Source organism: Coccinella septempunctata, chromosome X, assembly GCF_907165205.1.
Source record: "Coccinella septempunctata chromosome X, icCocSept1.1, whole genome shotgun sequence".
Classification (NCBI taxonomy): Eukaryota; Metazoa; Arthropoda; class Insecta; order Coleoptera; family Coccinellidae; genus Coccinella; species Coccinella septempunctata.
Window position 1 is genome coordinate 4,668,719 of NC_058198.1, and position 26,281 is coordinate 4,694,999.

Genomic DNA, 26,281 nt, shown 5'->3' on the forward strand with positions numbered 1-26,281 from the left:
GCTGTAATTTCAAAACTCTCATTCGTTACCTCCAATACCTCAAAAAAAAAAAAAATTTCAATTCGTCACTTCAAAAAACTATGTGAAGGCCTTATTTTTCCCTCGAAGAGCTGGTCAAGCACCCTTTCAAAAATAGGCAGTTGGAGTAATCACCACAAAGGCACGTTAACAAAATGATGATTAGGTGTATTATCCTTCATGAGTCAAAAACTTCGCATTAGACATTCTTCCATGTGCCATAAGACATTGAAAATTTTCTCAAAAAAATTGACTTAATTTTTTTGTGAACGATGGGTGATTCCCATATAAGCTTCGCTTTAACCGTTTTGTGTATTTAATTAATTGATTAATTACGTACAATTCATCCGGAGAAGGCTTACACAGTTCTCAATATCCATTAGGTATATGCATTTTTCTTCATTAGATAAAAATGATACTCATTAGATGGAAGTGTACGCACTTCAAGTACCGTTTTTCGGATATTCATAACAGTGGAGCAGATAAACGAGTCCTTTCTTCGTATGGTCTGAAGAAAGATACTGGTCTGAGAATTAACTGTGAACTGTTAATCCAGAAGACGGACAATTTATTAGTTCAAAGCTATATGAATAATGCAATCAAATCAGTCAGCTAGGACATCAACCGTTAAGCGAGACTTTACATAGTACTAAATGTAAAGTAACCAATATTGTATATAAGCTGAAAACCAGTTCGGCTCTTCACTATTGGTATTTTTTTAAGTCATTGATCCTTTTCGATTCGAATGTAGGTGAACTTCGTGATCAAAATATAATGCCCCATCAATCCTGTCGTAAGCCTTTAGTGTTCACCAAATGAAAATCTGAAAAATCTTTGAATCAGCGTAAAAACTATTCTTGATCAACTTAATCGTTGATAATGAAAGAAGCGGAGAAAGGAACTTTGTGGTCAGTAGCGTACCGTAGGGGGGGGCGGTGGGGCGGTCCGCCCCAGGCCCCCAAATGATGGGCAAAAAAAAACCAAACATATTTTTAAAAAAAAATTAAATAACTTATCAGGCCCCATGACGGCAAAGACCTCCACATTATACAAAAGGTTAGTTAGTTTTTGTTCCGTCAACATTCAAAATACAGTCCACTGGGCAGCTTTCACTCAAAGCTTGCGCAAGTACAATGCGCACGGACAAAAACGGTTAAGCGAGCTGAGGCGTCTGTTCATCCCGAGACAGAGGGTCAGAGGGTGTGTTACTGTACAACATATAACTATGTAATTTCAGAGTAAAATATATTATGTAATTTTAAAATTAAAAATCATTATAAACATACCTATTTATGTCTGTTGTCTGCTACCTTCATTGTGCTTGATAGTAATTTATATTTGTTATCGAAACTGTTTGAGTGACAGTGAAAAGACTTATTAGTGTTACTATGTGGGGTGTTCATCACGATGCATTAAAACTAACCTTCAAAAAATTTTGAGGAAAAGTTTCATCTTTAAATATATTCTATAGGGCCCCCTCATCAAAAGCCGCCCCAGGCCCCGAACTATGTCGGTACGCCACTGTTTGTGGTTTATAAGAAAATTTCAGGACGACTGTGAAAGTGAAACAATTTGATCGATTTTGAAGCATTCGATTGATTTTTTCTTGTTCGGTTGAATTTATCAACCTTTAAGAGAGAGACTTTCCGGAAATATCTTTACTGCAAAAGATTCTGACCTCTGTTAAAGGAAGCTCTGGGAATTGAACGAGCGATGTATAGAATTATGAATACCTACTTCTAGCTAGAGGATTGTTTACCATCTTTCTTATTATTCTAGCCACATCTTATTACAGGTGAAGTGAATACCACCTTCATAGATATTGTCAGGCTATTGTTTGTTTAGTTGGAGTGTATTGACGTATAAAAGTACGTCACTTATTGAACGTATCTAGATTGCTGATAATATTCTGTTACTCCCCAAATATTTATGCAATTATTTTTCATCAGCGAGAGTGCTGCGCTATTAGGGGGTGTGAAATTTTTACATTTTTTCTAGAATAATAAGTAGATCGAAAGAGCCGTAAAGTATTGATTTATGGATTAATCATATTGATTTATGGATTTCTGTAGAAAAAATGAGGATTCTCCCTTATGATCGGAATTAAGAATTCTTAATCCATATATTTTGTCAATTGGATTCCTGAAAACATAAAAAATCCTTTCATCCACCATCAAGGATTTTCCTCGGGGGATGAACTGATGATATTTATGACAAAAAACTAATATCATCGTATAACCGTGTTTCTAGTTTTTGTCTGCAATTGACTGATTTGAAAGATTAAGGAATTTTGCATAAAAAACATATTTCCGACCATTAAGACCTTAAAATTCAAAACCAAAAATATACAATACCTACTTTTCACGTTGAATGCATCTCAGTTTTTTAGCTTCATGGAAGATTGAATCTCATGGTATTTTTATGTGGCCCAACATCTCAGTTTCGGAACTATCTCAGGGCATAAAACTTTTTACCTTATCTGTAGTATAGTGCAACCATTGTATAAAGACTTTATTCAATGGTGGTATATAATTTATAGTTTTTATATTCGTTTTTTGAATCTACTCATCTCAAAAAGTGAGTTGTGAGAATTTCAAATAGGATATAATTTTTCATACCAGAATAAACACAGTACCCTTTCACTCGCATTTCTTATCTAAAAATATAGGTGTGAAACAATTTTTGGTGAATGCGGGAATTTTCGTAGCTACTGTAATAAACGAGGTGACATGGAATAGATTTTTGAAAGATACATTCGGTAAGGGATGAAAATTTAGGGTGTGGGTGACTAGAACATGGATTCATAATGTAAATTTTGTAGATTAATGAAAATAATGAGTTGGGAAAAAAGAAACGAAGATGATACAGCTTATTCTTGGTCTCTTCGCTCTGTTGACACAAAATTTCAGTGATTGGAGACTTGGAGAGACGCGGACATTAACTTGATCCACTATATAAAAGGACGCATCAATGGTCAATTCCAACCATTACCTCCTGAAAAGCGAACAGCTTCGGAGGTATCTCCAGAATACTGCCTTCGGTAATTTCTTCAAATTCAATAATTATCTGAGTGCTATGATTATTTAGAAAGTTTCAAGAATTAATTAATCAATTTTTTTTTAATCAAATTTTTTAGTGCTAATAAAATAATTTTTTTATAGAAAATGAAATTTGTGATACTTGCCTCATTCCTCTTATGTACAACTGCAAGTTTAGCAGGTAAGAAATTTTATTTTTCCTCCTTTTCAATCTATATGATAAAATAGGTTTTGAATAACGTTTTTTTTCTTAATTTTTAAAATCTGAATTTTGGACCCAGTTTATAAAATAGGATCTTTATTTTCTATTACATCGGTTTTCAGATCAGCCTGCTAAAGTGGTATGTTACTTCAGCAACTGGGCAGTTTACAGACCCGGGCTAGGAAGATATGGCCAAGAAGATCTCCCAATTGACCTATGTACGCACATAATCTACTCCTTCATAGGTGTGGAAGATAAAGATTGGAGCGTTCTCGTCATAGATCCGGAGGTGAGAGGAAATAAACTAAAATAAAACAAATAGATAATTCAATCCGAATTTTCAGCTCGATCTTGACATGAATGGTTTCAAAAACTTCACTGATCTGAAGAAGAGCCACCCAAAAGTTAAATTCATGGTAGCAGTAGGAGGATGGGCAGAGGGTGGTTCTAAATATTCCGCGATGGTGGCTGAAAAGTCACGAAGGGACATCTTCATCAGGAATGTTGTCGGTAAGTCCATTATAACTTGTATATATTTATTGGGTATTTTTTTATCGTTTTTTTTTTTTGTAGATTTCATGAAGAAATACAACTTCGACGGTTTCGATCTGGACTGGGAATATCCAGGAGCCGCTGATAGGGGAGGTAGTTTTTCCGACAAAGACAAATTTTTCTATTTCGTTGAAGAGTTGAGACGGGCTTTCAATAAGGAAGGCAGAGGTTGGGAAATCACCATGGCCGTTCCTGTCGCCAAATTCAGATTGAATGAAGGATACCACGTACCAGAACTATGCGAGTAAGTGATCAAATAGAAACTACAAATTAGCAATAGGAACGATTGATTAACCAATAGGTTTTCTTTTGTATCATATAAATGACATCAAGTCAAACATAAAAATTCAAATCTATAACTGTACACTGGAAATTCAAGCTTATCCTCTGTATCGAACTCAAATTTTCAGACTTGTCGATGCTATACACGCCATGACTTATGATCTCAGAGGAAACTGGGCAGGTTTTGCAGATACCCACAGTCCCCTTTACAAAAGACCACACGATCAGTGGGCATACGAAACACTTAACGTGGTAAGATTCCCTTGATCATCAAATGCTAATTGAGATATACCTATCTACTGAATTTATCTAGAACGATGGACTCCAATTATGGGTAAACTATGGTTGTTCGCCTAAGAAGCTCGTTGTAGGTGTTCCCCTGTATGGAAGAAGTTTCACCCTCAGCAACAGCAACAACAATTATAACTTGGGAACCTACATCAATAAAGAAGCTGGAGGTGGTAATCCAGGACCTTATACAAACGCATCAGGCACCTTGGCTTATTACGAAGTGAGCAGTTCCAGAGAACAGAATCCTTCAGTAGAAAAAACTGAGTAGCTTTTAAGAAAGTCAAAAATATGCGTGAATATTTATGTTTTTTTTTTCATCTTTAGATATGTACTATGATCAAGGACAAGTCGGAAGGATGGACTAGGAAATGGGATGAATTTGGTAAAGTTCCATATGCCTATAAAGGTATAATAATACGGAATAACTGTCGAGGAAATATTAAATCTTCATTTATCTTCTAGGAAACCAATGGGTTGGATATGAGGACCCCGAAAGTGTAAAGATAAAAATGGACTTCATCAGAGCAAAGGGTTATGGGGGTGCTATGGTATGGGCGATTGATATGGACGATTTCCACGGACTTTGTGGTCCGAAAAACGAACTGATGACCATTCTTGCGGAGAGCATGATGTCGTACGTAGTACCAGAACCGACGGTTACTACAACTCCTAGGGTAAGATTAATATTTATTCTCACCATTTCTCAGGAATCACCTGCAAAATGAATTTTAAAGGCCGAGTGGGCTAGACCACCAAGCACACCATCTGCTGATGGTTCAGGTCCAGTGGTAACTGTCACAAAACCAGGCCAGTGGAACCCTTCACAAACTCAAACCACAACCACATACAAACCTAGCTCATCTAGGCCATCCACCTCGCATCAAACTACTTCCCCCAAACCGACAACTTCAAAACCGGTATATTCTCCCTCTAATGATATAGATGGGGGATGTACCGACGATTTTCTACCTCACATCGATTGTTCTAAGGTAATTTTGATAGAAAAAAATCCAAAATGTAAATCTGATAACGATTTTTTTTCAGTACTATCGATGTGTTCACGGTAAGAAAATGCAATTCGATTGCAAACCAGGCACTGTGTATCATACAGTGAGTCATATCTGTGATTGGCCTGCAAACGCTGATAGAGACGAATGCAGGAAAGTATAATTTTTTTCGTACTGATTCTTTTTATTTATTATAATATAGTTACTCAACTGCACTGCGTATAACAGTTTGAATGTATTTTACGTGATCGAAATATAATTTATTGAATCATTTGGTTTTTCCTTCTCTCAAACATTTGCCTACAATTTTGTCCTCGAATTTATTATTACAAGTTCGGCAAATGGTCATATTTCTTCTTCAGGGAAATTGAAATAAACCATTATTAAGAATTTTTTATTGAATATCACATTATGCTTTTAATCGTTTTATATCACAGAGATTGTCAGTTGTATAAGAATCTGTTTCTCTCCATTGTTGAGTTCAGTTCTTTTACATATTATCGTACATTACTGAGATAGATCTCCATTTGAACAATAAACGAAACATATAACTTTATATTATATGAACTTTAAATTATTATATGAACTTTAAATAACTATATGAACTTTAAATAACTATATGAACTTTAAATTATTATATGAACTTTAAATAACTATATGAACTGAAAGGGAGTAGAGGGACTACTCAAAGTACTCTTCGTCCCTTCGTCCCATATTATCAAGAACTCCCTGAAAAATACTTTTGTTGAGAACATAACAGGATAATATTGGATTTGGTCACCTTGAGGGAATCCACCAACAATGAACTTTCCACCGTTGTAAGTGGCTTCAGAGGCTGAGTCTCAGGCGCATATAGAACCTAGAAATAAGTTGAAAGATCATTTCATCTGATGCATTCAGAAGAATAGGAATTATTATAGAACAATGGTAGAGACTCAGAGTAATTATTAATTATTTTGATTAATGATTTTTACTCACGGAAGAGGCACTTGATTCTTTCCATGAAGATGACTCCGGAGTTTTGGAAAGAGTTGAAATTCCCACCTATATATGAAAGCAGAATTAGTATGCAAGGAAACACTTCAATAGTTTTTCATAATATAAATATGAATGTTATCACCGTAATTTCTGATATATCAGAGAATGCTGCAGGCAATGGTGGAGGTGGTGGAGGAGTCCTCAACTAAAAAATTATCAAAACATTTTGGTTATATTCTGGTGATGATAGAGCATAAGTTCATATCGTCCTCCAAAAACTTACCTGCATCCCAGAAGATGATGATGCTTCATGCGAGAGAGCCTGTAATCATTTGACATAATTAGACACATATCCACACTCTACAAACTACATAAGTGAATGTTGAATGTTACTGGGAAGATCAGAACAATTATCTTGGTCCTAAATAGACAGGGCATTGAAAATTGAGATGATATAATTTAACCTAAAGTGTACACTAGAAAAGTGATACTTACAGTTTTAAATAATTCTCTCCCATCTTGACTTCCATAAGAAGGCTCCACAGGAGTGGATGTTACAGGTAGTCCCTAAAAAATTCAAAATAATTTCACAGAAAGGCTACGAAATTACACATACTGTATGAAATTTGGTCTGCCTTCTCTGGAATTCATCAGATTGTTTCAGTTCCGCTAGCCAATCAACATCATTATTCATGAAGCGTTTGTAAAAGCGCACCGCATGACCTTCATTATCATCATCTGTAATTATAAGAAATGATACAGTCACATAATTTCGGAGCTTCATTTTCTTACCACTTATTTCATTGGCGAAAACTTGGTAATCTGAATCATCTATCAGTTCCTCCATTTCTGTTACAACCCTTTCGCTGGTTAAGGTGGATGAGTCCAAATCATTCTTAGGCACTTCTAGTATTGTCTTTGGATCCAATTTCGTATATGTCAAGTTGCGGTTCAATAGTGCAATGAGTTTTTCAAGATCAGCAGATGACATATAGCACTTTTGTAGTTCCTGTGTTAAAGTTGAAATAGCTTCTTGGAGAAAAAACATTTGGGATTCACCTTCAACCTTGGAAATAAAAATATAATGAATAAATAAGAAAAACCACAGGACAATTGATATCTTACATTTTCTAATGTATCCAGTAATACTCGCAATTTCATCAAGGTACAGCAAATACCATCATTAATTTTGATGATGTGCCTTCTCATTCTAGGTACAGATACCAGTTTTTTTTGTGCAAAAATATTTTCAATTTTGGTTAAGCTCAATGAAGGTGGATTATTTGGAAAACGAGTTTTGTCCAATGAAAGTTTGATTTCATTGATACTGTTCTTCAAGAGAATCACCAATGAAGGAACTATTTTATTCAATACTTTTGAAAAAACTGCACGATTACCCTTCGAAGAAGATACTAGAAACATACTAGTCAATAGATGTGACCTAAGAAGAACTACTTGTCCTTCAACAAACTGAAAAAGTTAATCCAGTTACTGACAAAGAGATACAATTAATGGACTGCTTACATTAGCATTACGAAGACATCCCAATATAGTGTCATGAACTAATGGAGCAGCTGTTGTTTTTTCAAACTCTGTGAGATCAAGAGTCACATCCTGCAGTCCAACATGTATTTCACTGATAACTTTAAGCATTTCATTCGTTATTAAAACCTGCACATCACAGGAAGATTTCGAGAGGTCATAAATTGTATCTTCAGATATTTTCATGTATGGATTACTTGAAGATTCTCTACAATTAGATCAACAATAGTAGCAAATTAATGTTGTTTTTATATCCAGGCTAATAACAGACCTTTATTTAAAACCTGTTTGAGTGAATTTTAGGGAACATTACATCAAACTAATATTTACATGATTCAGTTTTCTAATAGTACAAATTTAAGCAAAGACTACTCACATGGAACATGTGAAGCATTTGAAGAAGTCAGTAACTTCTAAATGAATCCTCGAAAGATTTTTGAATTCATTCAAAAGCTCAAGAATCCATTTCTTTTGGTTTTCTGATTTTCTTTTTTGACGAACTGACGTGAAAAGTGAAGAAGCAGCTGGTAAAATCAATATTACTCCGGCGGATATTGCTTTGATTTTACTGCCTTTTTTCATAGCCAAAAATGTTGTGCCTGCTGCAGTTGCTAACAAAATGATACCTCGTGTGATACCAGTGGCAGGTTTTACAACTTTTCGTTCGACCATTTGAATGAAGATCAAGTCTTCATCGAGAACAAGGCCACTTTCTATAATTTGAGTTTGACAGTAAACCACCACCTAAGAGAATATTGTAGAGGATTAAATCAATTTATTTTAATTTTTTAACTGATCATATTTCAAATCTCTAACCAAAATAATTTTCGAAGGAAATGCGAGAATATGTTTACACAATTGTTCAGAAGATTTACCTCGTCATTCATATTTTCAGCAATATTCGTAATTTCCTTTGGAAATATATCGTTATTATTATGTTGTGTTTCAAATTCAACGTCTTTCAATGTTTTTGTTTACAAATACCATAACCTTCTTAGATTACAGATTAGAGGTGAGACGGAGAGTAGTGGGCACTGGAACATAGACAAACTGCACTGGAAGTTTTCGTTCTATCCTGCAAACAGAGATGGCGCTTGTATGCTCATTTTTAAAATAGATAACCATGAAATAAATAATCAAAGAGTAACAAAGTTGTTACTCTTTGTAAATAATATTGAAAAATTGAGAGAAAATCATTTGAATTCGTTTATTTCGAACGTTTGTAAATTGTGAAATTATTGTACTTTTTGGAAGACTTCAAATGAATCCAGTTTGCTCGGAAACACCACCTGAAGTAATAGGTATTCATCTTCAAACTTCAGGACTCCTATGTTATGACTTTGATTTCAGCATCTCCATTCAAAAACAATAATAGTTATACATCCCGGATCCCTTAATTTGAGGATTGGGAGAGCTTCTGATCTAAACCCATTAACATTACTTCATGCTATAGCTAGGAGGGCTCGACCAAATGGTCAGATCCACAGAGATTCATTTTTACCAGAACGTATTGACTTGGTGGGAATTCAATGTTCTTGTGTATGAACGTTTTTGATATAATAGGTTTTAGAGTCAACCACAAGAATTTGAGGAGGCTAGACTTGCTGTATCTCACACTCTTCAATCCTGCTTGCAGTCTGATGGCCAAAGACGATATGCAACACCCCCACAACAAATTGCAGCATTTAATAGAAGATCTGAGCCAGAAATATTGGCTTCAAATGGAGGGGAGTGGCTTAAGACTGATGGAGATATTATAATAGGAAACGATGTAAATACTTTATATAATGATAGCTTGTTTTTTACATCCACATCTCAAGATTTTAGGTATAAACCCAGCTGAACCCTTCAATATAAGTTTTCCATTTAAACGAGGAGATTTCAATATACATAATGGACCAGGAGGTTCTATGACAGCGGTTCTAGCTGATTTAGAAACTATATGGACTCATGTTATCGAAACTCATTTTCAAATCAACAAAAAAGATTTCAAATATCACAAGGCTGTTTTAGTTGTACCTGATGTTTATAATCGCACATATCTACGAGAACTGATGTACTTATTATTGAGCAAAATGGATTTTGGTAGTTGCTTTTTGGTACAGGTAATTTGAATGAAGCTATATAAAAAATTGAATTGGGGTGACTCTTTTTTTCTCTAGGATCATGTTGCAGCCACTTTTGGATCAGGTTTAAGTTACGCATGTGTTATCGATGTTGGCGATCAAAAAACTTCTGTTTCTTGTGTAGAAGATGGTATTTGTCATCCACATACTAGGGTAGGTTGTGAGATAAAAATGAGTAATTGAATTAATAATTAAGAAAATATATAAAACTTTTTAGGTGAGATTAAATTATGGGGGTGGAGATATTACTCAAATATTTTACTGGCTGCTTCAAAAATGTGCTTTTCCTTACAAAGACTGTAAAGATCAAAACAAGTTAGATGCAATGCTGCTCAGAAAATTGAAAGAAGAATTCTGTCATGTTAATTTAGTAGGTGCATCTGAATCTTAAACCTTGGAATCTTCATGTAAGATATTACTTTCATTCAAGGATATTTGTGGATCACAGGAGAAAACTTTCATATTGAAGCAACCTGGCAAACCAGTAATGCAATACACAATTCAGGTTGGGGATGAATGTATAGTTGCACCTTTAAGTCTGTTCAGCCCTGAACTGTTCGGGATCACAGGTCCAAAATCTATACACACTCAAAAGGCATCAACCGGGGACCCAGAAGATCCACATGATGAGAATTATCTCCGAGACATAAGAGTGAGTGATCACACAATATGGAGGGTTACAATACTGATTTTTTTTTCAGGGATATCTTCTAATTTTTAAACACTCCAATAACTTTTTATTCCAAGTAGCAAAAGTCTTCTCATCACATGTTCTAATTATGTTCAATTTCACCTTCAGAGAAGAGGTATAAAAGAAAATTTAGATCAGTCCTCCAATGATATAACAGAAAACTTCTTGGAACAATCTGGCCAACATAACAACTTAACTGAAGATGACATTGTGGTTGATGCAATAGATAATGCACCGGTAGGAAATGATCGAGAATTTGTTATAAATCCAGGGCAAATTTTGGGCTTAGATCAAGCAGTGCTTCAAAGCATTGACAGATGCCGTGAGTAAAATTTTATTTTCACCTCATCTGAGGTATCTTCTAATGAAGAAGTTTGAAAATTCCTTGCACAGCTCTTGGGTCTTCCAGGATAATAACTGATATTTTAATATTTTACTTATTCATAACAAATGAATTGTAACTAAGAAGTTATTTTTAATGGTTTTACTATTTGGTTCCTCCTATTTGTCTCCTTTTCTTCCTTCATTTGCATTGCCTGTGAGAATTTATTGTTTTTCATCATTATTACATCAAACCTCTAATAGAGGTCAAATATGAATGATTTATTTTTCAGCTAATGAAGATCTGAAACGAAAGATGTATGGCTGCATTCTAGTTGTGGGTGGTGGAATGAAATTTTCAGGTATTGGTACTTGGCTTCAAAATAGAATATCATTACAGATTCCCTATTTGTATCGAGCAGGTTTGTTTGTCTGATATATTCAAGGTATTTCTGTTTGACTTTTTCTTCTTGTAGAGCAATTGGACATAATCACTAATCCCAGGGATATGGATCCTTCAATGATAGCCTGGAAGGGTGCTTCCATTTTATCATGCTTAGAAACTGCTCATGAGTTATGGATTTCAAGAGCGGAATGGGAAAAATATGGCGTCAGAATACTGAGGGAAAGAGCGCCTTTCACTTGGTAATTCTGATTTTTTTATTATCGTTTTATACTGTGTTCGTTCAAACATAGGCTAGTTTTGTATTATTGATTTGTATTATTTGAATAATAATTATTCATCCCTATAACTATCTTTCTAATTTCGATACGCAATTCTTTTTCAATAAAATCGACTTTTTATCTATCTTTTACTGGTGTATTGTTTGTGCACAGGGCTCTGCTTTGACTACTATACAATATTTTTGAAAAATTTTAACCATTATTGATGAGTTTTCCCAACATCTGAAACACAGGGAAGGAAAACGAAAACAAATGTATGATTTTTTTATTGGTGAAAAAATCCGCGAATTTCCCAATAGTTAACTGTGGGTTCATTTATGAGGGTTCATTTTGTTGGTTGTTCAGCTGACAGTTACAGATTTTCCACTAATATTGATTCAAACTATGCATTTTATTAATTCCAAGGTTGATACTCACGCCAGAAATAGAAACAAGGGTGTCGTATTCATAATTTTTCAAGTAATTTATTTCAGAACAATACCAATAAGTCGGTGATGTTCAGAACGGATTTTACAAACGTCGAAAGCAACATAATAAATAGTGAAGAATAAATTACCTGTCAGTTTTTTACATTTTGAAAAGATTGAGGTAGAAATTTCGAATATATTGAAAAGTAAAAGATTAATTAAGTATATTTGCTGTACATACATCAAAAATGTGTGACATTATTATTCCTTAATCTGATCAAAATGGAAATTATACAGAAATAACATAAAAATGCCAATATAATAGATAGATGATACATGATTTTAAATGAAATTCAAATTAAGTATATATTGCACATAAATATGTATGCTACATATCCATGAAGCTGTAGTTCATTTGTTAAATTTGTACTGCACACTATGTGACAACATAACACAACTAATTCTAATATCTGGAACAAGTAAAGTAACAAATTAAAGAAAATATCACATTTCTACATTGTCAGCACCTTTTTACGATCGTACAGTCGAGCATGGATCCGATGGGTCCTGAACTGAATCCTGAAAAATTCTTTGGAATGAACAGAAAATTGAAAGCATTTGGAATAAGTCTTCAGGTTATTCATAAGCTTAGCTGATATTTTCAAAACATAAGATTTCAGTAGTTACTTGGACTTCTGCTCCATCAGCTCTATTTCTGTGTTAATTTCAAATAAAAACATTTTTCAGTGTCACCTATGCCCAACGAAAGGAATAACATACATACATTCAATTATTTACATTTTATATTCTAGCCGGTATGTTGCTCTAATAGCTTTTCAGTATGGATAAAAAATTAAATGATAAAATTTTTGGTGGAAGTTCACTTTAGCACGCTGTTAAAAATGCAAAAGAAATTATTAAATATTCCAAAGTTTCTTGTATAGATGCTTTATTTTCCATAGTGTTAAAGTGTACTCGACACAAACAATTAAAAATTTATGGAAGAAATGCCTCCTTTATAATACACAATGTGTTTCCACCTTATTTTACAATTGATAATGATGTGAATATCGAACAATCCTGAGAAATATGAAAGCATTACTTTTTTAAAATTGATATGCAACAGCATTTATTGTTATAATAATGTATCTAACAAAACGCAGTCTTATATCTCAGAATTGCATCATCTTTGGTTTAGGAGTAGTTGAACGAGCATTTTCGTTATTTGCCGACTACATTTTGCATTAAAAAATACAATAACAGAATACCAACATTACACTAGCAGCAAAGTAATACCGGAATATCAACAATTAGAAATCGTTCACAAAGAGTTTATAAGGAACGTGGTCAGAATTCACTCTGCTCAATCGTATTATATACACTATGAGGGGGAATACCAATTCGCTGGAGCTGCAGGTGTACTTTTACTAGGGTGATAGAGGTGGAAACCAGGCGCTGTCGCGCCATGGTGGTAGAACTGTGGTTGATCAACGTAAGAATACACCTGCGGCTTCAGTGGAAGAGGACTATCTGGGTATTGATGCCTTAAGACATCTTGATATGGCATTGCTGTGTCAAAAGGCACAGAACTGTGCAATTGTTGATGTTTGTCTCTAGGAGACACACTGGACGGAGGGGTCATTGCTGAATGATAATCCATTGAATATCCACCTGGATAGTTCTGGTGTTGAGATAATAAGAATTGGTGTTCGCTGTAAGATGATGAACCTTCACTGGGAGGAGTTGGAAGAGGTCCAACGCCCACCTGTCCATCGGACGAATAGTAATTTGTCGAAGAACTATTTGAACGTCCAGTTGAACTAGTGATGCCATGAACATTCGCGCGTATTACACTCTCCCTGTTCGCGTACAGCTGCCGTAGAAGTGCGGAAGCTGGAAGAGGACTCTGCTGTTGAAGCTGTTGGTGGTGGGTCCCAATCCACTGTATTGTTGTTTTCTGCTGCTGCTTCAACAGAGCGTCTGTACTGAAATCCGTCGGTTGGTGGGAGGGTGACTTGCAGACAGGCAGATGCTTCGACATGGCGTGCTCTAAATCTTTAACGGACGTTCCACTATTGGCACGTTCTTCCAGATTCTTAGGACTGGTATCTGTTGAATCACTGATGGGGTGGTTGCCACCCGTCGAGTGGCACGACGATGAAGCGGGGCTGATCACGTTGTTCCTCAAGGATGGCGAGTGGTGCTCTTCAATCTCATCCTCGTCCGAGGATCCGTTCTTCCGTTTGGTGCCTCTTTGCGGTCCGATCTGCTTCCTCTGGTCTGCGGCATTGCTCTGCAGCTGCGTCACCTGGATGTGTTCCAACCGTCTGGTTCGAAGCTCCCCATTGTCGTCCGCGTTACCTGCAGATCCCGGAGCTGGGCCGGCGCTGTCTTCCAGATTGGGCGGCTGCTTCGGGTCCTGAGGTGGATTGGGTGGTCCTCCGCTGTTCCGGCCATCTTACCACAGAATCAGATTAGCACTATATATGCAAAAGTAATAAAAAAAACTAGCATTGGTGGTACGTTAACGTACCTCCACGATCGGCATCGGGTGACCCATTTTCCGGGTCGTTGCTGTTCGCCTCCTCCCGTTTCACGTGGTGGTTGTTCTCCTCCATCTGGCAGCAGTCCATCACCATGTTCTCGTACTCGCGGCCACTAAAATAAAGAAGAGTCCATTATCCTATTGTAATTGGAATTTATTTTGGAGATGAGATGGCACCAAAAAATCAAATCATCAGAGTGGTCGTAAAAAAACTGACAAGAGACTAACTGTCTGCTACTTGTTACTCGAATAAGAGTACCCCTTATTTTTCACACCTATATCAATTATGGATTTTTTTGTATTAGGGTGCTGAAACAACTATAGACTTTCAAAAATATCGAAGGCCCCTATGGTGTGGGCCCTACGATCGTTTGATAGTTATAGGGGGGTTTCTAAAACTTGGTTGTGCTGACCTAGAGCCCCTATGAGTGTTCAGCTGTAGAAAACTCACCTGATGACATAGTTGACGCAGATGATGTTCTGCTCTTCCGCGTTCTTCGAGTTGCATACAACAGTGGCGCAAGTTTGTACCCAAGTATATCCTCCATTCTTGTTCATCAATCGATAATAGTGCGTGAGCACTTGCCCCTTATTTATTACTGAAACGAATGATTATCATGAGTAACAAATATATAGTATTTTATGAATTATAGGTCTAAGGTAGGTGTCTTACAGTCTATGTGACATTTTCTCAGTTTATTGGCATCTTCTCCATGGCACAAGGAATAAAGGTTTTTTCCAGTCAGTTCTTCAGGCGTGTAGTCCAAAAGTTCAGAAACCTTTGGTTCGCAATGGGCTATTCGGAAATCGAAGTTGATTCTGGTTACGAACATGTCTGTCTCAAGTCGAATTTCGTGAACGCTTGGTGGTGGTAGCGCTATAGCTACTGCTACCATTCCAAGAAGTGGCGGTTGAGATTTTCTTGAATGTGAGAAGGTGTACTGTGGCCTCAGTCTACATAGCATCAAAACAACCTGAAATGCACGCCTGTTATGCAATTAATGCATCATTTGAGGTTTTTCATACTTACCCTGTAACCAGATGATTTGAAGTGACAGCCTCTTTTGGTTAAAGTAGATTTCATTCTAATACAAAATGCTCTATCGTATCCTTTGTACTGTGCGTTGCTCCCCAGGCTCATGATTGTAGACACTGAAATAAAATCGGGAACTATGAGCTAAATGATAGTTTATTACTATTCAAATGAACACCTCTACTCTCATGACTGTCTCTGTTCACAATTATTTCAGAATTTAGACATAAGAATATTTGTGATAGTTGCCTTTACCGTCGGGATTGTTCGTCCCTGCTGTGGATGAACTCTCCTCTGAACCACTGCCTGGTGATGGTAAGTTTTGGCCTTGAGTTAGCCCTAATCCAAGCTGCTCGGCCAGTTCATTGTGATCTTGATGATGGATATAGTCGAAGACACTACTTCCCGTCATTTCCACCTAATCAAAAAAATAAAACATTATTTTCATATCATCAACGATAAATTATTGGATCCATGGATCTCAAAAAAAGACGTTGCTTCATATTCCCAGAACATTTCAGTAATGGTAACACATTTTGACAAATGGAATGGAAAAGCTCCAAACCAATTTTTTTCCCCTCTAGATATACTTTTTAATCGTCTCTGAATTCAGTATGCGGTCAATTTTTTTATTGACAATTTTTGTGTTGAAAATCATATTTGGGTTGAAAAAAGTTATTATTTCAATTTAAAATGATACCATATGGAAAAAGGTTTCTAGATAAGGGATTGCAGAGTTTTGTGATGTAACAACGAGTATTGATTTATGTGGACCGATAGAGTGCACTGTACAGATTAGAGTCAGAGTTCATAAAGTTCCTAGCCAGGCCAACAGGGTGCGCTAGCATGTCTCTATCGTTATTATAGGAGGTAATTGAAACTTTTCTTCTGTTTGAATTAAAAAAATACATTTTTATCAGATGCCAGGTACTGGTATATATGTTATGTATTAATAGTATACTTGGTTGAATACACTAATTTTAGATATATTAGATCAAGTGAAAAGGAGCCAAAGGTTCCTTTGAGTTATACTTAAATTTTTTTAAAGACTTTTTTCTGGATAAAATTTCAAAAAAAAAACCTAGAGCTGAGAAAATAAATTACATTATACCTTTACTTATATTCAATAGTTGAGCTGAAATCAAGTATTATTGTGCGGTTGCATATTTCGAATTTTATTAGTCCGGCTTCAGCGATAGGATTTTTTTTTTCATTTCGCAATTTGCTTCCCAATAAGACCTAGGGATACCTACTCGATATTAGTAGTGTTTCAATGAAAAATATAGATCAAAACGATTTCAAATTTGGCAGGTATTTCCTTTCTGATTTTATGGACAAATATGCGAAAAGCCTTGACGAGATTAGTAAAGATTTATCTGATTTTCCGAACGGTTGATGATAATTTCAGTTTCAAATGTTCTTTCTCGGAGATAGAGGAACAATTCCGTGCAAATTGAGATGACGTTAGACTTTCCTCATGGTGGAGCCAAGTCGTAATAGTGGTATACACAATTCATAATGAGATTTGACTGCATCCCAAGTCTTCAATCTGAAATATCTTGTGAAGGACGATCTAGAAGTCGTCTGGCTGGTTCAACACCCCCTAATTAATATATCCGAAAAGTAGTAATTCGTACCAGGCGAACTGGGTGTAAACGGGCACGAGATAAAAATTTAAGATTGTAGATTGGCGGATGGGTGGTGATAACATGGATGTTCGTGTAAGGCTGCCATGTTCCGCAGTTGGAAATACCCTATTGATTGTGGCCCCGCCAACGTCATTACGGATGGCGGGCACGCTGCTGCAGAGCACTACGTGAGGAGCATTCTCAGGCGTCTCGGGCGTCGAGACCAGCATCCCCGTCAGCCTTTGCTGGATACCAACCCAAACCCGCTGAAACTTATAAACACTCACCTGCGAAAGTCCTAGATATATCGACACCGTCTCCGAAATGTACAGGAAACGCCCGTCAGCTGCTAGGGCTAGTGCGAAACCGTCCAAAGCCTGCGAACAGAAACATATTTTACAATATTAGGAAATTAAGTTTGTAGAAACATTAGAAATTCCCTTTACAGTTGGAAAATACGAACTCTAAAGGTCCATTTTGGAAAAAATCGATTCATCATCAAGCACACTGCTGATCAATCTCAGTGTTGAATAATAGTCTTGGTTAGTTTCCCTCAACATTAAGTTAGGTTGGGGAAGATTCTTCTTCATTGCTTCACCAACCAATATTCACTTGGTTAAACTGAGCTTTTCAAGATCTCCTTTTTAAACTTTATTACTTTGCGTTGATTTTTTCTCCCTTGTTGTATCATATGATTGTGAATCGCCAAGAAAAATATGCAAACATTCGAAAGACTGGTTCTTAAGCCACATCTCGTGATTCATCAGCAATAGCCCATTATCGTAGTATTTAGCCAAAACTTTTTCAACATTAATTTTTATCCAATTATTACTATCATATTTTTGTTCAACTGGTAATATGGTTCAGTTCGATTCTTGAAAGATCTGGGCGATGTGATGCTCTAATCTTCCTAACCCCCTAAGCCGTTCTCTTTCTTCCACCCACTTCCATTCGACGGACGGTTGATCCCTTAGGTATATAAAGAATGACCGCCAAGACATGACGCGAATAAGTAAAGTCCCAGACTGTGTCAGACTTTATGCCATTTCGAAGCTACTTACTTTGATTAATATATATGTATAAATAAATGACTTGACTGGAATACCCACAAACATAATGCTGTTCCTCATTTATTGTTTCAAATAGGGCAAAAACTGAATGATTCAATATCATTCATTAGCTTTCAATTTATAAAGAATAAATGACAAGTGGTCCATTGGATCACAGCAGCTCCTCTAGACTTCTCTCTATGTGAACATCATAGACATAGAGACTCTATGTCTATGGTGAACATGCCCTATTAGATGTCGTTTGAAATATCACATTCGATGATAAAATTTGTTGTGTAATTGAATTGATTATTTTATTTTCTTTCGAAGTTTTCTTCACATTTCCAGTTAAAACAATGTTTATCTTCCTTTTTAATGAAATCACTTGTCAGATCTGCTGGTACGGAAGATGTTGTTTCATTTCGATTTCTCAACTTAAATTTTCTTATCTAAATTTTTGTTGCAGCTGTCTTACCTGTAAGATGTGAGTCCCCTGGTACTGTTCGAAGGAGTTCATCTCCATGCTACTGGCGGATCGACTTCTGGAAGCTGAAATCCAAGATGAGTCATGAGCATGATGGACAACGCCACCGAGTATTAAAGGGTGAGAACAGTCTATGAATATCATCAGCAACAATAGGATTTACCAGAGTATAGGGATAACACTTCGATTCGGGGACTGTCGTTTTTCTCGTTAAAGGGTTCTTAATACATGGTGGGGTAGGGTTGTTGCCTAGATATCGAAATCACAATTTCACGGATATTGAGGGGGAAAAAGGAATCGTATATAATAATACAACACATGTTCTATTGTACGGGGTAAAGTCGAAGAAGTGACGTCCAAAGGTGAAACTCAGACGCCTTGTATATAGGGTGTCCCGGAATAAAAGCAACAAAATTTGATTCTTGGGACGAAATAGGCTGACCCCCATTTTTGATTTTAGCCAGGAGACCCCCTCTTTCGAAGTGTTAGCACCCTGAATTCCGCCCCCAAAAATTTCTTTTCACCGTCCAAATTGTCCTGTGAATTCTCGGTTGAAAAACCCGCAGCGGAAATCGTAAATAAGTTTCACCCCATATCATTCCTCGAATACACAATAGGTACCAGTTAATCCGATTAAAACTACTCCCTTTCCGTTTTTATCCACTCGGATGAAATTCTTTCGCAATCGACCCAAACGAATTAGAAAATGAATCTTGCTATCGCTGGCAGTGTTTGCGAAATATAGCTTTACAAATTAATTAATCGAATTAGTTGAATAAAGGTTAAATTTGCATTTTTAATGAAACCTTCAAACAGGGGGTGCATATTGAATTATTTCCGCCGAAATCATGGTAGGTTATCAATTACGCGAACAAGGTTTGTTCATTTAATCAAAGTTCTTTGGTCCAAAATAGGATTGCCGGTCTATCATATTCCTTTATCTTGCGTTTTGCGAACGCCCTTCATCAGTACCTATGACGGTGAAAAAAAAACCACTGAATTTATTTGGGTTTGGGTATAATAAATCTATTTGATAAGATCTGGAAATTCGACACATTCTAGGAAAAGGCTCATTTGTTCCTGAGTCTGCTAAATATTCCCTTCCATGGTTCCCTAATTCAACTCGTATTGAAACAAAAATATTCTTGTTATATAATTTGAGTAAACTGCAAAGATTCCGGAGGCGTTATGATTTTTCTGGTGCTTGCTTCCAAGGGTTTATCATTGGAAAGGAGGACAACTCGAATTTCTATTATTTCACCGAGATACGTATGTTGATCTGGCAGAGATTACACGCCTCCGACCGAGTCATGTCATTTTAACCCCGTATATATTTACCGGCCAATGATGGGAAGAAAAATAGCTGTAAATGCGTAGGCCGATATATTAATTTTTGTCGTGATTTATTTGGTACTATATTGGAGTTTTCGCAGGCGTCTGGTGTAACATATGATCCTTTCGGAAAATAGACACCATCCCTCCTCCCTCTGATACACAAGAGCGCTCCCTATGCCGCGAACAAATTGGTTATAATGTCATCTATGAAATATTGGTATCAGATCCGGAAATTTATCGGTTTCGGTATTTCACTTCCTATCAGTATGTTGAGGTACGAAATATCTCAATATTTTCTGGAAGATGAAGCGAGGGAGCAAATTAGATTATTTCGCATAGGGAAGAAAAACAAGATTCCGCTCAATTATGTATTTGATGAGTATCATTTTTTGATATGACCCCATATTTTTGGGAATTTTTCGAAGATCAAATTTCGAATAGCGATCTAAATGTGATACACATTCTGAGGGAGCAACTCTTTCAGTGATAATTCTCGGGATTTCATTGATCTCAGTGCAACCGCTTGGTCTTGAGGATATCTCAAGTTAAATTTGCAATTTTTGAAAAATGCCATTTCTGAGATGAAAATCTAAACGAAGGGAGATGGTATATCGAAATTAATCGCAGTAGATTCAGCGTGTTCGGAAACCTTTAATTTCATTCCAAACTTTCGAATACCTGTCACTGTTTAGGAGAAAATAATTTTTTTTGTTTTTCCACTTTTCATTTTCGAGTTGACTTCGAAGAGCTCTCTGGAGTGCAATTCTCTATTGAATTATCAACTATATGGTTTTTTGGATTCAACAAAGTAGGTTTTATACACTCCATATCCTAAGACGGTAGTAGGACACCCTGATTTTCAGGCAGAGGAGCAAATAGGTCATTTTAGGGGGGTCTAACCCCTTGCTCATTTTTGACCCCAAAAATCGGGATTTTCGAAATTGAGTTTTTGTGCTAGGGAAAACCTTATCATCGCTGATTACGAAACCGGAAATCCCAATTGGATCAGACGAATATAACCGGAGCTATCGCAGATTGAAATTTGCAATTTTTGAAAAATGCCATTTCCAAGATGAAAATCTAAACGGAGGGGGATAGGCCTTCGGGAATGCTTGCAATAGATTCAGCGTACTCGAAAACCTATATTTCCATACCAAAATTTCAAATATCTGGCCCTGTTTAGGAGAAAATAATTTTTTTTGTTTTTCCACTTTTCATTTTCGAGTTGACTTTGAAGAGCTCTCTGGCGTGCAATTCTCTATTGAATCATCAACTATATGGTTTTTTGGATTCAACAAAGTAGGTATTATACACTCCATATCCTAAGACGGTAGTAGGACACCCTGATTTTCAGGCAGAGGAGCAAATAGGTCATTTTAGGGGGGTCTAACCCCTTGCTCATTTTTGACCCAAAAATTTGAAATTTTCGAAATTGAGTTTTTGTGCTAGGATGGAAGCCTTATCATCGCTGATTACGAAACCGGAAATCCCAATTGGATCAGACGAATATAACCGGAGATATCGCAGATTGAAATTTGCATTTTTTGAAAAATGCCATTTCCAAGATGAAAATCTAAACGGAGGGAGATAGGCCTTCGAGAATGCTTGCAATAGATTCAGCGTATTCGAAAACCTATATTTCCATGCCAAAATTTCAAATATCTGGCCCTGTTTAGGAGAAAATAATTTTTTTTGTTTTTCCACTTTTCATTTTCGAGTTGACTTTGAAGAGCTCTCTGGCGTGCAATTCTCTATTGAATCATCAACTATATGGTTTTTTGGATTCAACAAAGTAGGTATTATACACTCCATATCCTAAGACGGTAGTAGGACACCCTGATTTTCAGGCAGAGGAGCAAATAGGTCATTTTAGGGGGGTCTAACCCCTTGCTCATTTTTGACCCAAAAAATCGGGATTTTCGAAATTGAGTTTTTGTGCTAGGATGGAAGCCTTATCATCGCTGATTACGAAACCGGAAATCCCAATTGGATCAGACGAATATAACCGGAGATATCGCAGATTGAAATTTGCAATTTTTGAAAAATGCCATTTCCAAGATGAAAATCTAAACGGAGGGAGATAGGCCTTCGGGAATGCTTGCAATAGATTCAGCGTATTCGAAAACCTATATTTCCATACCAAAATTTCAAATATCTGGCCCTGTTTAGGAGAAAATAATTTTTTTTGTTTTTCCACTTTTCATTTTCGAGTTGACTTTGAAGAGCTCTCTGGCGTGCAATTCTCTATTGAATCATCAACTATATGGTTTTTTCGATTCAACAAAGTAGGTTTTATACACTCCATATCCTAAGACGGTAGTAGGACACCCTGATTTTCAAGCAGAGGAGCAAATAGGTCATTTTAGGGGGGTCTAACCCCTTTCTCATTTTTGGCCCAAAAAATCAGGATTTTCGAAATTGAGTTTTTGTGCTAGGATGGAACCCTTATCATCGCTGATTACGAAAGCGGAAATCCCAATTGGATCAGACGAATATAACAGGAGATATGGCAGATTGAAATTTGCAATTTTTGAAAAATGCCATTTCCAAGATGAAAATCTAGACGGAGGGAGATAGGCCTTCGGGAATGCTTGCAATAGATTCAGCGTATTCGAAAACCTATATTTCCATGCCAAAATTTCAAATATCTGGCCCTGTTTAGGAGAAAATAAATTTTTTTGTTTTTCCACTTTTCATTTTCGAGTTGACTTTGAAGAGCTCTCTGGCGTGCAATTCTCTATTGAATCATCAAATATATGGTTTTTTGGATTCAACAAAGTAGGTTTTATACACTCCATCTCCTAAGACGGTAGTAGGACACCCTGATTTTCAGGCAGAGGAGCAAATAGGTCATTTTAGGGGGGTCTAACCCCTTGCTCATTTTTGACCCAAAAATTTGAAATTTTCGAAATTGAGTTTTTGTGCTAGGATGGAAGCCTTATCATCGCTGATTACGAAACCGGAAATCCCAATTGGATCAGACGAATATAACCGGAGATATCGCAGATTGAAATTTGCATTTTTTGAAAAATGCCATTTCCAAGATGAAAATCTAAACGGAGGGAGATAGGCCTTCGAGAATGCTTGCAATAGATTCAGCGTATTCGAAAACCTATATTTCCATGCCAAAATTTCAAATATCTGGCCCTGTTTAGGAGAAAATAATTTTTTTTGTTTTTCCACTTTTCATTTTCGAGTTGACTTTGAAGAGCTCTCTGGCGTGCAATTCTCTATTGAATCATCAACTATATGGTTTTTTGGATTCAACAAAGTAGGTATTATACACTCCATATCCTAAGACGGTAGTAGGACACCCTGATTTTCAGGCAGAGGAGCAAATAGGTCATTTTAGGGGGGTCTAACCCCTTGCTCATTTTTGACCCAAAAAATCGGGATTTTCGAAATTGAGTTTTTGTGCTAGGATGGAAGCCTTATCATCGCTGATTACGAAACCGGAAATCCCAATTGGATCAGACGAATATAACCGGAGATATCGCAGATTGAAATTTGCAATTTTTGAAAAATGCCATTTCCAAGATGAAAATCTAAACGGAGGGAGATAGGCCTTCGGGAATGCTTGCAATAGATTCAGCGTATTCGAAAACCTATATTTCCATACCAAAATTTCAAATATCTGGCCCTGTTTAGGAGAAAATAATTTTTTTTGTTTTTCCACTTTTCATTTTCGAGTTGACTTTGAAGAGCTCTCTGGCGTGCAATTCTCTATTGAATCATCAACTATATGGTTTTTTCGATTCAACAAAGTAGGTTTTATACACTCCATATCCTAAGACGGTAGTAGGACACCCTGATTTTCAGGCAGAGGAGCAAATAGGTCATTTTAGGGGGGTCTCTAACCCCTTGCTCATTTTTGACCCAAAAATTTGAAATTTTCGAAATTGAGTTTTTGTGCTAGGATGGAAGCCTTATCATCGCTGATTACGAAACCGGAAATCCCAATTGGATCAGACGAATATAACCGGAGATATCGCAGATTGAAATTTGCAATTTTTGAAAAATGCCATTTCCAAGATGAAAATCTAAACGGAGGGAGATAGGCCTTCGAGAATGCTTGCAATAGATTCAGCGTATTCGAAAACCTATATTTCCATGCCAAAATTTCAAATATCTGGCCCTGTTTAGGAGAAAATAATTTTTTTTGTTTTTCCACTTTTCATTTTCGAGTTGACTTTGAAGAGCTCTCTGGCGTGCAATTCTCTATTGAATCATCAACTATATGGTTTTTTGGATTCAACAAAGTAGGTATTATACACTCCATATCCTAAGACGGTAGTAGGACACCCTGATTTTCAGGCAGAGGAGCAAATAGGTCATTTTAGGGGGGTCTAACCCCTTGCTCATTTTTGACCCAAAAAATCGGGATTTTCGAAATTGAGTTTTTGTGCTAGGATGGAAGCCTTATCATCGCTGATTACGAAACCGGAAATCCCAATTGGATCAGACGAATATAACCGGAGATATCGCAGATTGAAATTTGCAATTTTTGAAAAATGCCATTTCCAAGATGAAAATCTAAACGGAGGGAGATAGGCCTTCGGGAATGCTTGCAATAGATTCAGCGTATTCGAAAACCTATATTTCCATACCAAAATTTCAAATATCTGGCCCTGTTTAGGAGAAAATAATTTTTTTTGTTTTTCCACTTTTCATTTTCGAGTTGACTTTGAAGAGCTCTCTGGCGTGCAATTCTCTATTGAATCATCAACTATATGGTTTTTTCGATTCAACAAAGTAGGTTTTATACACTCCATATCCTAAGACGGTAGTAGGACACCCTGATTTTCAGGCAGAGGAGCAAATAGGTCATTTTAGGGGGGTCTAACCCCTTGCTCATTTTTGACCCAAAAATTTGAAATTTTCGAAATTGAGTTTTTGTGCTAGGATGGAAGCCTTATCATCGCTGATTACGAAACCGGAAATCCCAATTGGATCAGACGAATATAACCGGAGATATCGCAGATTGAAATTTGCAATTTTTGAAAAATGCCATTTCCAAGATGAAAATCTAAACGGAGGGAGATAGGCCTTCGAGAATGCTTGCAATAGATTCAGCGTATTCGAAAACCTATATTTCCATGCCAAACTTTCAAATATCTGGCCCTGTTTAGGAGAAAATAATTTTTTTTGTTTTTCCACTTTTCATTTTCGAGTTGACTTTGAAGAGCTCTCTGGCGTGCAATTCTCTATTGAATCATCAACTATATGGTTTTTTGGATTCAACAAAGTAGGTATTATACACTCCATATCCTAAGACGGTAGTAGGACACCCTGATTTTCAGGCAGAGGAGCAAATAGGTCATTTTAGGGGGGTCTAACCCCTTGCTCATTTTTGACCCAAAAAATCGGGATTTTCGAAATTGAGTTTTTGTGCTAGGATGGAAGCCTTATCATCGCTGATTACGAAACCGGAAATCCCAATTGGATCAGACGAATATAACCGGAGATATCGCAGATTGAAATTTGCAATTTTTGAAAAATGCCATTTCCAAGATGAAAATCTAAACGGAGGGAGATAGGCCTTCGGGAATGCTTGCAATAGATTCAGCGTATTCGAAAACCTATATTTCCATACCAAAATTTCAAATATCTGGCCCTGTTTAGGAGAAAATAATTTTTTTTGTTTTTCCACTTTTCATTTTCGAGTTGACTTTGAAGAGCTCTCTGGCGTGCAATTCTCTATTGAATCATCAACTATATGGTTTTTTCGATTCAACAAAGTAGGTTTTATACACTCCATATCCTAAGACGGTAGTAGGACACCCTGATTTTCAGGCAGAGGAGCAAATAGGTCATTTTAGGGGGGTCTAACCCCTTGCTCATTTTTGACCCAAAAATTTGAAATTTTCGAAATTGAGTTTTTGTGCTAGGATGGAAGCCTTATCATCGCTGATTACGAAACCGGAAATCCCAATTGGATCAGACGAATATAACAGGAGATATCGCAGATTGAAATTTGCAATTTTTTGAAAAATGCCATTTCCAAGATGAAAATCTAAACGGAGGGATATAGGCCTTCAGGAATGCTTGCAATAGATTTAGCGTATTCG

The 26,281-nt window shown here is 36.5% G+C and overlaps 4 protein-coding genes across 7 annotated transcripts in view; 2 read left to right on the forward strand and 2 right to left on the reverse strand.

Annotated features, from left to right (window-relative positions):
• The first annotated feature begins 2,848 nt into the window (after nucleotides 1-2,848).
• Nucleotides 2,849-5,661, forward strand: LOC123321496 (endochitinase). Its single transcript, XM_044909137.1, has 11 exons — nucleotides 2,849-3,058; nucleotides 3,180-3,237; nucleotides 3,381-3,547; nucleotides 3,603-3,768; nucleotides 3,832-4,054; nucleotides 4,221-4,344; nucleotides 4,406-4,603; nucleotides 4,708-4,789; nucleotides 4,846-5,057; nucleotides 5,118-5,372; nucleotides 5,428-5,661. The coding sequence occupies exons 2-11, from the start codon at nucleotides 3,183-3,185 to the stop codon at nucleotides 5,551-5,553; spliced, it is 1,608 nt and encodes a 535-aa protein (XP_044765072.1). The 5' UTR covers nucleotides 2,849-3,058; nucleotides 3,180-3,182; the 3' UTR covers nucleotides 5,554-5,661.
• Nucleotides 5,662-5,770: 109 nt separating this feature from the next.
• LOC123321720 lies at nucleotides 5,771-8,925 on the reverse strand. The gene is made up of 12 exons (XM_044909453.1): nucleotides 8,786-8,925; nucleotides 8,287-8,654; nucleotides 7,893-8,118; nucleotides 7,494-7,838; nucleotides 7,161-7,434; nucleotides 6,985-7,106; nucleotides 6,864-6,935; nucleotides 6,652-6,690; nucleotides 6,511-6,573; nucleotides 6,369-6,434; nucleotides 6,172-6,249; nucleotides 5,771-6,119 (listed from the first exon to the last, which is right to left on the reverse strand). Exons 1-12 carry the CDS (start codon nucleotides 8,795-8,797, stop codon nucleotides 6,072-6,074), a joined length of 1,713 nt encoding a protein of 570 aa, XP_044765388.1. The 5' UTR covers nucleotides 8,798-8,925; the 3' UTR covers nucleotides 5,771-6,071.
• Nucleotides 8,926-8,928: 3 nt separating this feature from the next.
• On the forward strand, nucleotides 8,929-11,797 carry LOC123321721 (actin-related protein 8). The gene is made up of 11 exons (XM_044909455.1): nucleotides 8,929-9,042; nucleotides 9,079-9,204; nucleotides 9,261-9,428; nucleotides 9,481-9,681; nucleotides 9,731-10,015; nucleotides 10,073-10,189; nucleotides 10,254-10,406; nucleotides 10,467-10,688; nucleotides 10,836-11,049; nucleotides 11,342-11,470; nucleotides 11,525-11,797. The coding sequence occupies exons 2-11, from the start codon at nucleotides 9,172-9,174 to the stop codon at nucleotides 11,695-11,697; spliced, it is 1,695 nt and encodes a 564-aa protein (XP_044765390.1). The 5' UTR covers nucleotides 8,929-9,042; nucleotides 9,079-9,171; the 3' UTR covers nucleotides 11,698-11,797.
• Nucleotides 11,798-12,171: 374 nt separating this feature from the next.
• Nucleotides 12,172-26,281, reverse strand: part of LOC123321699 (protein trachealess) — a 110,355-nt gene continuing 96,245 nt past the window's right edge. For all 4 annotated transcript variants that reach the window (XM_044909433.1, XM_044909429.1, XM_044909431.1 and 1 more), the window contains 8 exons: nucleotides 18,870-18,943; nucleotides 17,633-17,722; nucleotides 15,973-16,135; nucleotides 15,715-15,836; nucleotides 15,358-15,658; nucleotides 15,136-15,283; nucleotides 14,673-14,797; nucleotides 12,172-14,596 (listed from right to left, as the gene is read on the reverse strand). In XM_044909433.1, coding sequence (XP_044765368.1) covers nucleotides 13,521-14,596; nucleotides 14,673-14,797; nucleotides 15,136-15,283; nucleotides 15,358-15,658; nucleotides 15,715-15,836; nucleotides 15,973-16,135; nucleotides 17,633-17,722; nucleotides 18,870-18,943 — 2,099 coding nt within the window. In that variant the 3' untranslated portion in view covers nucleotides 12,172-13,520. The remainder of the gene's footprint in view (nucleotides 14,597-14,672; nucleotides 14,798-15,135; nucleotides 15,284-15,357; nucleotides 15,659-15,714; nucleotides 15,837-15,972; nucleotides 16,136-17,632; nucleotides 17,723-18,869; nucleotides 18,944-26,281) is intronic.

What these genes read in the sequence shown, in the direction of transcription:
- LOC123321496 (XM_044909137.1), top strand. Translation starts at nt 3,183, where the DNA reads ATGAAATTTGTGATACTTGCCTCATTCCTCTTATGTACAACTGCAAGT. An exon ending in AGTTCCATATGCCTATAAAG is followed by an intron (nt 4,790 to 4,845) that starts GTATAATAATAC and finishes TTTATCTTCTAG; the next exon opens with GAAACCAATGGGTTGGATAT. An exon ending in CGGTTACTACAACTCCTAGG is followed by an intron (nt 5,058 to 5,117) that starts GTAAGATTAATA and finishes TGAATTTTAAAG; the next exon opens with GCCGAGTGGGCTAGACCACC.
- LOC123321720 (XM_044909453.1), bottom strand. An exon ending in AAATGCTTCACATGTTCCAT is followed by an intron (nt 8,119 to 8,286) that starts GTGAGTAGTCTT and finishes ATCTAATTGTAG; the next exon opens with AGAATCTTCAAGTAATCCAT. An exon ending in AAGAATCAAGTGCCTCTTCC is followed by an intron (nt 6,250 to 6,368) that starts GTGAGTAAAAAT and finishes ACTTATTTCTAG; the next exon opens with GTTCTATATGCGCCTGAGAC.
- LOC123321721 (XM_044909455.1), top strand. Translation starts at nt 9,172, where the DNA reads ATGAATCCAGTTTGCTCGGAAACACCACCTGAA. An exon ending in TCAAAGCATTGACAGATGCC is followed by an intron (nt 11,050 to 11,341) that starts GTGAGTAAAATT and finishes TTTATTTTTCAG; the next exon opens with CTAATGAAGATCTGAAACGA. An exon ending in TCCCTATTTGTATCGAGCAG is followed by an intron (nt 11,471 to 11,524) that starts GTTTGTTTGTCT and finishes TTCTTCTTGTAG; the next exon opens with AGCAATTGGACATAATCACT.